General features: G+C 37.6%; 1 protein-coding gene across 1 annotated transcript; it reads left to right on the top strand.

Annotated features, from left to right (window-relative positions):
• The first annotated feature begins 1,272 nt into the window (after window positions 1-1,272).
• Window positions 1,273-11,196, top strand: LOC118275108 (alpha-tocopherol transfer protein-like). The gene is made up of 5 exons (XM_035592969.2): window positions 1,273-1,701; window positions 9,269-9,428; window positions 9,601-9,781; window positions 9,857-10,048; window positions 10,542-11,196. The coding sequence occupies exons 1-5, from the start codon at window positions 1,554-1,556 to the stop codon at window positions 10,782-10,784; spliced, it is 924 nt and encodes a 307-aa protein (XP_035448862.2). The 5' UTR covers window positions 1,273-1,553; the 3' UTR covers window positions 10,785-11,196.
• Window positions 11,197-11,464: the final 268 nt, after the last annotated feature.

Genomic DNA, 11,464 nt, shown 5'->3' with positions numbered 1-11,464 from the left:
TAAGTAGGTACCTGACTACCTACTTACTTATTTTATATACAAGTACTTACATAAGTACCTATTAAGGACTTACTTAACAATAGTGGTTGGTGTCATGCCCTCATGATAAGCATAAATCACCAGTCATGGTCATATCGCGATTCGCGAAGTAGGTATCTATGATCTTCAACATTTTTTTAACAACGGTAGGTTGCCTACTGCAGACAAATACTAATTAAGGCATTAGCTATTAAAAGAACATAATTGTTATATTAATCATATCGCAAAAAAACCTGACAATCTAACGCCTGCGATTATGTGTTAGGTATCTATTATCGTACCTATTTATGATCTGAGTTTGTTTCGGCTTTTCTTCTCATAGTAGTCTGATAGGAAATGCCGATGCCGGCCTTATCTAGTTATTTAAGAGATTGACGTGTAAAAGAGTTACATTGTAACCTATTTGCAAAATAAATATCATTTATCATTTATGATTTTTCACACAAATAAAGTAGGCTTTTAAATCGGTTCAACGTTCACATAAAAACGTTCCGAACGGCTAACAAATGAACAAACAAAACATTTTCGCGTTTATACATTACTTAAATACTTTTTGCTAGTTGCCTATGTCCAGAGTTCAGTGTCCAGTGCCTGATTTTCTGAATTGCTTCTTCAAGGAAGTAAAATGTACCTACAGAAAACGTTAGCTTTTTTTAAGGGTTGAAAATCATTCAATGACTTCTTCCGCATTGGGCGACGAGAGGTGTCAGACTCTTACTGACTAAAAACCACCCAGTTCCTACTTCTGTCCTTCGAGTTGGAGCCCGAGTAAGCCCGCTAGGTAGTCCACAGCTCTGGATAGTAAACATTAGCTAGGCTAGGTTGGTATACCCTACCTTGAATAGCATTAATAGGATTTATCCTACATGGAATAACAAAGATCAGAAAATATTGTTACGTAATAACTATGAAAAGTATTTCCCACACTTTCACAAGTTTTACTTAACATATAATTATCTAATTATTCATTACACTAACGAACAGTGACAACGTAGTAAATGTGCGGCTCACGTGCCGCGGTGGATGAGTAAGTAAACTCATCACATTTCGACGCTCTTGACTTTATATTGACACACTTTCCGAACAATTTTAGCAGAAACTGTATAAAATCTCACGTCTCTAATAATACGTGAAACAAAACAAAGATTCATTAGGTACTTGTAGACACGGCTTGTCGTTAATTTGCAACTTTAATTAAGTGTTGTATGTACTCACGTTGTATATTATTTACTTAAAACCTTATGAGAACGTATCGAATTAATATTCTTTAAAGGGCGATAATGATTAAAGTTGATGTTAGTGACGTAGAGCCGGTGCTCGCTCGCTAGTGTCTGGCGGTGAGCAGTCCTCCTCGTCCTTATGTTCTGCAGTGGCCGCGGAGTTTATAAAAGGCAGTGAGCGCTATGCGGTCACAGTTTTGTCCTTACTCAGCTGGAGTGCGCAATCTCGCAGCTCGGAATTAGAGCATCGAGTCAGCGATACAAATTACGAGTAGACGCGTGTTGTGAAGTGCGATGGCGGTTCTGCACGGCCCGTCCCTGAAGCAGGCGGAGATCATCGCGCAGGAGCTGGGCGAGACCCCCGGGGACATCGCGCGCGGGGTGCAGGACCTGCGCAGCATGCTCGCCGCCTCGCCGCACCTGCCGCAGCCGGAGAACGTCGGTAAGTCCTGCGTACTGGTCTTTATACACAGTCATAAATCACAATATGCATTAAATTTTATTTACATACACGTTATATACTAAGATGCTATTATTTTATGAAGTACATTCCTTCCTTCATCAAACCATTCATAATTAACATTGTGTGTAAAAAATAGTCATACAGTTTTTTAAGTTCAATTTAAGTTTAACAACAAAATTTAAGTCTATTTCTGTACTGACTTCAAAAAAAGTTTCATTCATATTTTTAAAAGACCCTTTGGTAAGATAAGTAACCTAATATAAACAGTCAGAAAATGCCAGAAACAGGATATGTGTTATCGAAAAATTAAAGCTACTGTTTTTGCTGGAACTTTTACTGGGTTCTTAGATAGCTTTTCGCAGCAGAATACAAGCTATTGCGCAATGTCGTGGGTTCAGTTAATATTCTGGGCGTTACAATTTCGTGTGTGATCCACTAATTATTCCGGGTCTGGGTGTTTAGGTACAAAATAGTACAGGTAAAGAAAATAGTACTTTTTGTTTTTTGTCTTAATTTCAATTCCTAGGACCTAGCTCAACCGCAACTTTGTAGGTATGGTACGTAGGGCCAGGTTTGGGTAACTTAGAACAGAAATAGTAAATTAAGTCTTGCGACAAGGGCTTATGTGGCAAGTGTCTAGCGGGGGCATTGACCGCTGCGCTAATTATTTTGTGTCTGATACGAGTATTGCAAGTTGCGGTTACTAATTGCATCGGTATTTAATGCTTTAATCCATAACTAAATAATAAGTTGATGTAATGGAGAAGCCACGGTTCTTTTGCTAAAATTGAGCATAAGAGACTAATTTTTTTTTAAAGAAATTCAAGCAAAATTGATATAGGCAATGTAAATAAAAAGTAGTAGGCTTAATTCCCAAAGCGAAAAGGTAGGATTGTTTCTAATTATTACTAATCATCAGTATTTTAGGTGAAAGCACAGCCACCTTCTTTCCGTGAATAGATGATATATTAGAATATCTATTTCTATAGATGTTTCGATCTCTCTACAGATTTTGTGATGACGCCAATTCCATACTTTCTGCTTTCCAACACGCGGAAGGTTCTCGAGTTATTTTATTGCCCTTTCACGGATCGATCGATCGCGGAAAACTTGACCTCGAGATAGATCTCCATAATTAACTGTAACTTAACCACACGTTGTTGTTTATATAAACAAGCTACATCTGTGCCATACTTCGAGAACACACCTTAAAGGCAGACTGACTTTGACCGTATACGACTGTAGTTGTTTAGATTAATTAACATTTTGGTAGCTAATTATACTTATTGATTAAATGAAATGTACCGTTTCATCGACTAGCCTAGGCAATAGACATCTTCTACAATGACCGACAGTAACCCCCCAGTAGGTATACTCATAAGTCCCGGGTCCAGGGTTTCCCAAACTATGGGTCGCGACCCATTAGTGGGTCGTAAGCGAATTTTTAGTGGGCCTTGTCTGTAGAAAGAAATACTAACCAACCATTCTGTATTTAATTTTTCATATTGATAACAGTTTAGTTCCCTGAAGGTGGGTCCTAAATCCAAACCAATTTGGGACCACTGCCTTAGTCAGTTGGACGTACCTATAGTAGATACCTCGGTAGGATATTTATGAAATCGTTAATGAAGTAGAATCAAAGAATAAATCTTAATCTTTGACCGCGTAGGAATAGTGAATCATCAAGTCGTATTCTGCCACCTGCAATGCGATATCAAGTGTCCACTTGATAACTTTTTGTGAATTTATTTGCCAGTCAGGGTAATGTCCAATAATGATGACTTACCATTTTCGTAATGTGACATAATAGACTATTGACTCTTATATACACTTTGTCTTACTGAATCTAGGCAATATGTACATACCTTGCACCCTTAACTTTAGATTAAAATTAGCGTTAAGCCGCAAAAATAGTGTCCTCTAAATTAATGTGTAACTTTCCCTTTCCGCACATATTTTTCGCCCGCCATCTCATGGAGTAGGTACGTCAAGTTCTATACAAAGGTCTATTGACTTCTTCTATTGTAAAATTAAAAAGTGTTCTAATAAATTCTACCTACTATATACCTTTTTAGGGAACAGAGAGTAAAGTTCCCTAAACAAAGGAGGATCCTCCGACCAGGCGAGGTGATCAGCCTGGCGGGCTTTCTGCCCAACTGTTGTTCGTTGGGATTTTCTATCCGTCTTAATTCGCATGTAAACTTCGTATGTGTGATGCAGGATATTTGTGACGTCATCCGTTGATTTGCTCGTCGATAGTCTATGTGCGACTTCGTGCTGTGCCTAGACGCTGATGAGGCCGTAGGGAAGAACCAGGCTGCATATCTTCGATGTAGCGTGTGGTGGTCCCTGATGAGGCCGAGGATGCTGGTTGGCTGCGACTTGATTACCGCTCAGCGGAGAAGTGATGGGTGAGGGAGATGGCGATAAGGATGACGGTGCTGATCTGCTCCGTGAAGGTTGGTTTCAATCACGTCGGGGTCACCACTTTAGGGAACAGAGAGTAAAGTTCCCTAAGCAAAGGAGGATCCTCCGACCAGGCGAGGTGATCAGCCTGGCGGGCTTTCTGCCCAACTGTTGTTCGTTGGGATTTTCTATCCGTCTTAATTCGCATGTAAACTTCGTATCGTAAGTGACCCGGTTGTGGCCACTTTAAGAATTTTGTTGACTTTGAGGCTTTCTTAACTTATAGATTTTGTTATCACGAACATATTTCTTGTAAAAAGTCATTTAACATGTATTAACCTTGCCTATGAAAACCCTTTTTTTAAAGAACGTTCAATAGAAAAATAACTGTATATAAAAGAAAAAAAAAGGGAGTTTGTGCCATTTTTGGCCAGATTCGTGCCATTTCTGGCCACGGTCGTGTGCCAGTTCTGGCCATCAAAAAATACAATAAAAGTAATCAAAATTTAATAATTAAATTTGACATTTTAGAAACAATGGTTTTCATTTGGTTTGGAAAATATGTAATATTATTACTTCACTTGAATTTAACTTACAAATAAAGAGATCAACATTTATATGACGTTGGTAAAAGCTGCAAAGTAAACTGACCTCCCCTTTGTGTGAAGGCAATTTATTGCATCTCTGAAAATGAAAAATATGTATTTGTTGATATGTAAAGTCAAGGAAAAAAAAGCCACGATAAAATAAAGGGGAAGAAGTGGGGTGTCTATGTACACTAGTTATGGCCAGCCATGTGGCCAAAGATGGAGAAATTCATAATTTTGTCTCCATTAGTGGCCACCTTCTAATAACCTCACTTCAGAAACATATGGCGACAAAATTACTTTAGTTTCACTTAGACAATATATTCTTCATGTTGTATTAACATAAACATCCAAACAATAAGCAAAGGTTTGAAAAATAAAACCCAAATCCTCACCCGCTCGCCTTAGCCTTTTTGTTAAGATCTTAACAATTTCACCCCCAACTAAAAAGAATGACTTGTTGCATCGAAGTGAAGTTTGACACATCAAAGCTGCCAACGGTATCAGGGTCTCCAATATTCAATATTTTAAGTACTGTACATCACAGAGTAATTTATTTGTCCATGCCTTAGTTATAAATATTTGAAGGTCCAAATGGCCACAAAGGGGTCGGTGGCCACAACCGGGTCACTTGCCCTATGTGTGATGCAGGATATTTGTGACGTCATCCGTTGATTTACTCGTAGATAGTCTATGTGCGACTTCTGTCAACTGTCACTTGTCAGAGTGTCGCCACACCTTTATACCAGGACACTTCATAATCACTAGCGCAGAGCTTGTTGTTCTAAGCTATGACGTAGACAGTTGGTACAGGGTGTACAGTTTGTGTACATAAATACTTCAACGTCAAGAATAAAATAAGTAATCCAAGTAATAAAAACGAACATTTATTTGCACAGTTCTCAAGTGTACACTAAAGTGTAACTTAGCTAATGGAGGATTAAGTATTTGTAAGTACCGACGGTTGTAACAAGGTACTACAACAAACGTCACTTAAAATTGCTTATTTAATATGATACAGCAATACATAAGGCTTTAAGTTTAAAAAGAGGTTGAAATATCTGCTCTTCTATTCACTTAAAACCTGTTATTATGTATAAAAATATTATTTATTATAATTTTGCTTAGAACTTGGCTAAAGCGTTCAGCCGGACCCGCGAGTCTTAAATGAAATTTTATCTATTTCCTTCATTCAACACCTCTGTTCATGAATAAGTATTGGAGGTGTGTGTAATAACAGGTACCTACAGATAATTTGCTTAAAGGTATGGTAATTGGGTAGGTATTACCAACAGGTACCTAGACTAGGTACATAAAATGCATTATGCAATGGAATATAATTAAAATAAATATATTATAAAAGCTATAATAATTGTTAGTAAACAAATGTTTTATGCGAACACTATATACATACGTAGATATACATAAATTATGCGTACCTACTACTACATACTGTTACTGTTAACAATAAATATGTTTTTGTTAAGGAATTAAATTTATAGTAAAAGAACACTATTATTACATCTCTTCTCATCTCCGTGATTTAACTGCCTGATGTCTCAATTTAGATTAATTATGACGAAAACAAATAAACACAAGAATTTACACGCTACTCGTTTGGAAATGGTATTTACTATTTAGACACAGAAAATGAAATTGCAGAACTGCAAGTGGCATTCTGCAACGCAATTAAATGGCACAAGAATGTCTATCTCACAAACCTGTATAAACGTAGTTACGTAACAAGGATTGAAATAAGTAGGTTCAGACGCAAACCGATTGTAAATAAAATACTAACTCATTTGTAATTATTCAACGTAAATCAATCTATGAGGAAAAGGCGTTGAAGTTTTCATGAGAAAATAACCTTTGTACCTACTTTGATTTAAGGTTACGCACGTCAATAGTCACAAAGGGACAAGATTACCTCTAGATAACAATTCAAAGTTAAATACAGAACCTATTTAACATAGATTCAATGTAGATAATTTTTTTAAGGTGGGAAAATCATCCAATTACTTCTCCTGCCTTAACGAGGCGAGAGGGACTCAGACTCTTACTGATTAAAAACCACCCCGTTCCTACTCCTGCTTTTCGAGCCGGAGACCCGGTAATCCGCTAGGTAGTCCGCAGCAGAATGTAAAGGATAATATTAATATTCTGTTGTTAAATAGATACCTACTCGTTTATTGCTTCCCCGTAAATGAATGTAATAAACAGTCCCTTTAAATGTCCGTAATAAAAAAATATTAATAGCCGCATAATAACTTATTCAATAAGACGTAATGACTCATAATAAGCAATAACTAAACGATCGTGTGCCCTAAGCGTATGCAAAGAATCGTGCGCCGTACGCAATAGTGACCGAATTCACGCAGCTCCAGCTGGCTCATCAATAAATCCAATCACGCGCCGCACAGTTCCAAGTTAAGCGAAGTGAAATGACATAATTTATCCCCGCCAGTGTTTTGAACAATAGCAGTTCATCACTAGAATGTTTCCTCACGCTCACAGCGCCCAAACGTCGAGTGCATTATAATACAGCCATGCGCTAACGCACGTTGTTCTACGCAAAATTACGTGCGCAGGCGACGCTCCTTGACCAAGTTAGTTAAAAAGTATAATTGCAAAACTATTAACACTGATACTCATGTAATTATATGTAAGTAGCCTGTTATGGTGTATGGCAGTCGGAGACTGAGTGTCTCATTATCTTGGAACTGGTAGCGGGAGTAATGAGCTCCTGTGGAAGTGTACAGTGTACACTGCACTGCACACAATAACCAAAGTTAAGAGTTAGTGTCAGTACCTATCTACAGTCTTCTAGGACTAATAATAAGCTTAAGATTTAGAAGGGACATAGAAATGAGGCCACGCCACTTATTTAAAATAATGCCTGTAGGTTACGGGGCTGGTGTTCTAAAGAACGCCAGGTATCCGAGTACTTAATAGCGAATACGTGTTTTCCAATGAAATTAGAATAGATCAGACGGATTATCAGGGAAGTTCTGAGAAAGATGAAATCAGAGTGTGATGTGTCAGACCCTCAATGTTTGTGTATAACTCAGAAATTCCAGTTTCGGGAAATTGTTTTTATCGAGGACATTAGTATTGTTATTTTTTTAATGGGACAAGCCCACCACAACCTCCCATACCGCTGCAACTCCTGTAAGCCAGGATATTCAGTAGATACGACGATGAAAACACCGGAACACTGAAGTCCGGTCGTCGCAGGGAAATGAATGACTGTCTTGGATCCCGCAACGAAACAAATCAGAAGTTGTTATTAGAAGAGAAGAAATAGAAAAAAGTATTGGTATACTACTCATGTATATAATGACAACTACCTATGTAATACACGTAATATACGTAATACAAGTTACACAACTTTGTAAACGTAAACAGAAGGTACCGATAGTTACAGTTAAAATTATAGTAATTACACAAAATTGATGGAAAATTTTAAACTTGTTTTTAAGTGAGATGTTCCAGAAGATTTAGTCGCGGTAACCGGTGTAACAAGTTGTGTGGGACAATAGGCGATGATGATGAACAGTTGTTTTGTTAAAAACGGAAATAATGGAGAACAAAGCGCGGTGGTTGAACTGGTTCGAAATATTTCCCGGCGTTATTATGTCATTACATTGATTAACCTTGGTTGGAACCTTGTATTACGTATTATAAGATAGGATTTTCATAATGTTTCAAGATAACCAAATAATCTTGTTTTCCTTACCGCATTTTTGGCTTTAAAGTAGGCAAATGTGCGAGATTTTGTGTTTAATTAAATTTAAAAAATGAACTTAAATTGATAAAGTGCCTTGTCATAGTTAGAAATATGCATCTTCGGGGTATAAGTACGCAGAAAGCTTAGCCTTGAATATGTAGGAAATGTCTATTGATTTCTATCTTTTATTTAATATCCTGTTTCTCACTATGTACTATTACTACGTACCTACAAGTAAGCATATTTTACACCTATTAGTCCGGTCGGGTTTATTTTCCTCAATATGCTACAATTACGGAAGTAAAAATAAATAGCTGATTTAAGTAGATTATGACGCAAGTGTCAACAGTGTGACTACCGGAGATATTAGTGAAAATAAAGCATAGAGATAGATAATCTAAAATCTATATTTAATTTGGACAGTCAGTCCAAACAGAGGCGTGGCATTTGTGAAATGGTTGAGTAGCTACAGCAAGTAGGCATGTTCGTCACGTCACGCATTCATTTTTATGTACACTGTCAATAAAAATCTTCCATGTATCGTGACTTGTTACATAGATTATTGGAAAAAGTAAATATTGTCTTATAATTCTTATATGATTGTGAAAATATATTTGGGCCTAAAATACATCCTTGAGGAACGCCACATATACGGGAATATACTTCATCATAATTCTCCAATTTTATCAACGAAAGTATTTACTTATTAGCTAGTTCTTTTATTGAATTGGAAGTACATATTAAAATATGTATTTTTTTCGAATTTGAAACTGAATACATATTCTTTTCGAGTAAGAATATTATTCAATTTTGTCTTTGTTTACAGACAAGCGAGTCCTGGAACTGTTTGTACGAGGTTGTCGCATGGACCTGGACCGCGCTCGCTCCAAGCTGGAGGCGTACTGCCTGGCACGCGCCCGCTTCCGAGACCTGTACGAACATCGCTCCCTCACCTGTCCACCTCTCAACGATGTTTGCAAGTTCATGTAAGACCATTTTGGACATTGGATTTTTCGTACACTAGATTAAGCTTGTTCTTTCTATATGGATTGGCACAAGAAAATCTCACTATCCATTTATTATCAGCAAAGAACAACCTCAGTTCAAAGTTGAACATATTAATAGAACCCCAAGTATAATCCAATTATCTTCACACAGGGATATCGTAGTACTTCCGAAACTGACAGACGAAGGTTACCGGATCACGATATTCAGAATTCGAGCGGAGTACCCTGAGAGCTCGGCAGACATCGCCAACACGGTGCGAGCGGTGCTCCTCACCAGTGACGTCAGAATGTACGACGAACATCAGATTGCTGGAGACGTATTTATTTATGAGGTCAGTAAAGATCCTAAAAGTACTAACTAGGCTAAAGGTAAAGGAGGCAAAATAATCTTATATGGTTTATTTCAGGTATCAAATGTCCGTGGCTCGATCGTGGCTCACGTAGCAGCTGCAGCAAACGCGGTGAGACGGTCCATCCAGCTGGCACAGGCTGCGTACCCTCAAAGGTTGAAGAGGATCCACGTGGTGGGCTCCCCACCATTCCTTGCCTCCTCCCTCGCACTCATGCGGAACTGTGTGAACGAGAAGATCAAAAGACGGGTAAGTGGATGCACATTTCAATATCAAACTGAATCTATATGATTATTGTAACATTAATGTTTCCTCCTAGACCTACATAGTCCTAGCCCTTCTAGTTCTAACAAGAACATAGATATAATAAGTAATTATCATTTTAATCTAGACGACATTTCCATTTAGACTATCCTATGATGTAATAATTACTAGTCGTGTACATACGGAAACTGCCGCCTACACATAAGGAAACAGCTGAATATGGAGTGTTATCTTAGAATCTGTTGATAATCTCATTGTTAAAGTCGCATATTACCATCAAGTAAATAATTATGTATGTGTCTCATAGTTAACTAAAATAATGTTGACGAAGCGTAGAGAGCTATTAATACTGGCTATGGCAACAGTGGCTATGTACAAATAATATGTCTGCCTCATCTGTGTAGAATGTAGCTTAGTTTTACTACATTATGCATGTGTATCATAGGTATTCAATGACTAATTTTACGTTCTTCCGCAGTATTACTTACATCCGAAAGTAGAAGAACTACTGGAACACATTCCCGCACAAGTGTTGCCGAGAGAATGGGGAGGGGATGAAGAAAACATTGATATTCTTGCGAAGAAGTGGAGGCGTCGTATCGACGAGGTCAGCCCCTACCTGCGGATCTTCAACGAAGCCTGCAGCACTGCGAAGGTTCCCAGCAACGACGTCGATATTTACGGCACAGTAGGAGCTTTCAGGAAACTCGATATCGATTAAAATTGTACGGTACGGCACTAGGAATTTTAGGAGCTGACAACCTATTCTACAGATATTCATTATACCGTTGTGTGTCGGAACGCAGATCTACGCGAGACACAATGTGTTTTCTATTGTGTCTTATACCTATACCGACAGACAAGGGGTTATTGAATGAAAGTTCGTTAAAGTAGAGTTAGATTGCATATGGACTCTTCACCACTAAAGAATTTCTAGACTTACTTTATATGGGTGGAATACGTCGCGTCAGCCTGAAAGCCAGTGTGACATTTGATTGTTTAGTTTAGTAAATAAATAGGAGTTTATTATTTAAGTTATCGATAGATTAAGGTGTTCTACTTTAATACTTTTGTAATTGTGATATTTTGGGATTAAATACTTATATACCCTTAGATGTGGGGGCTATATGTTATTTATTTGTCTTTTATTTTAAATATTCCATACTAAATTAATTAATTCAAAAAATTTACGCAGCAGGTGTACTTCATAAATCACAATTCAACTATAATAACAATTACATACTTTGATAGATTTTAATGTCCAGTTTAAGTTTTAGCATGTTAAAAAACGTGAAGTTTGTTGAATGTCACACCTGCGATCCAAGTTACATATTTAAACTAACGGTTACAGTTATGTTAATTAGGTAATGTAGTATGTACCTATGTACTAATGGGTGCTTA

This window comes from Spodoptera frugiperda, chromosome 11 (genome assembly GCF_023101765.2).
Source record: "Spodoptera frugiperda isolate SF20-4 chromosome 11, AGI-APGP_CSIRO_Sfru_2.0, whole genome shotgun sequence".
Lineage (NCBI taxonomy): Eukaryota > Metazoa > Arthropoda > Insecta > Lepidoptera > Noctuidae > Spodoptera > Spodoptera frugiperda.
This window is presented reverse-complemented; position numbering and strand designations above follow the sequence as displayed.

What these genes read in the sequence shown, in the direction of transcription:
- LOC118275108 (XM_035592969.2), top strand. Translation starts at nt 1,554, where the DNA reads ATGGCGGTTCTGCACGGCCCGTCCCTGAAGCAGGCGGAGATCATCGCG. An exon ending in GCCGCAGCCGGAGAACGTCG is followed by an intron (nt 1,702 to 9,268) that starts GTAAGTCCTGCG and finishes CTTTGTTTACAG; the next exon opens with ACAAGCGAGTCCTGGAACTG. An exon ending in ACGAGAAGATCAAAAGACGG is followed by an intron (nt 10,049 to 10,541) that starts GTAAGTGGATGC and finishes GTTCTTCCGCAG; the next exon opens with TATTACTTACATCCGAAAGT.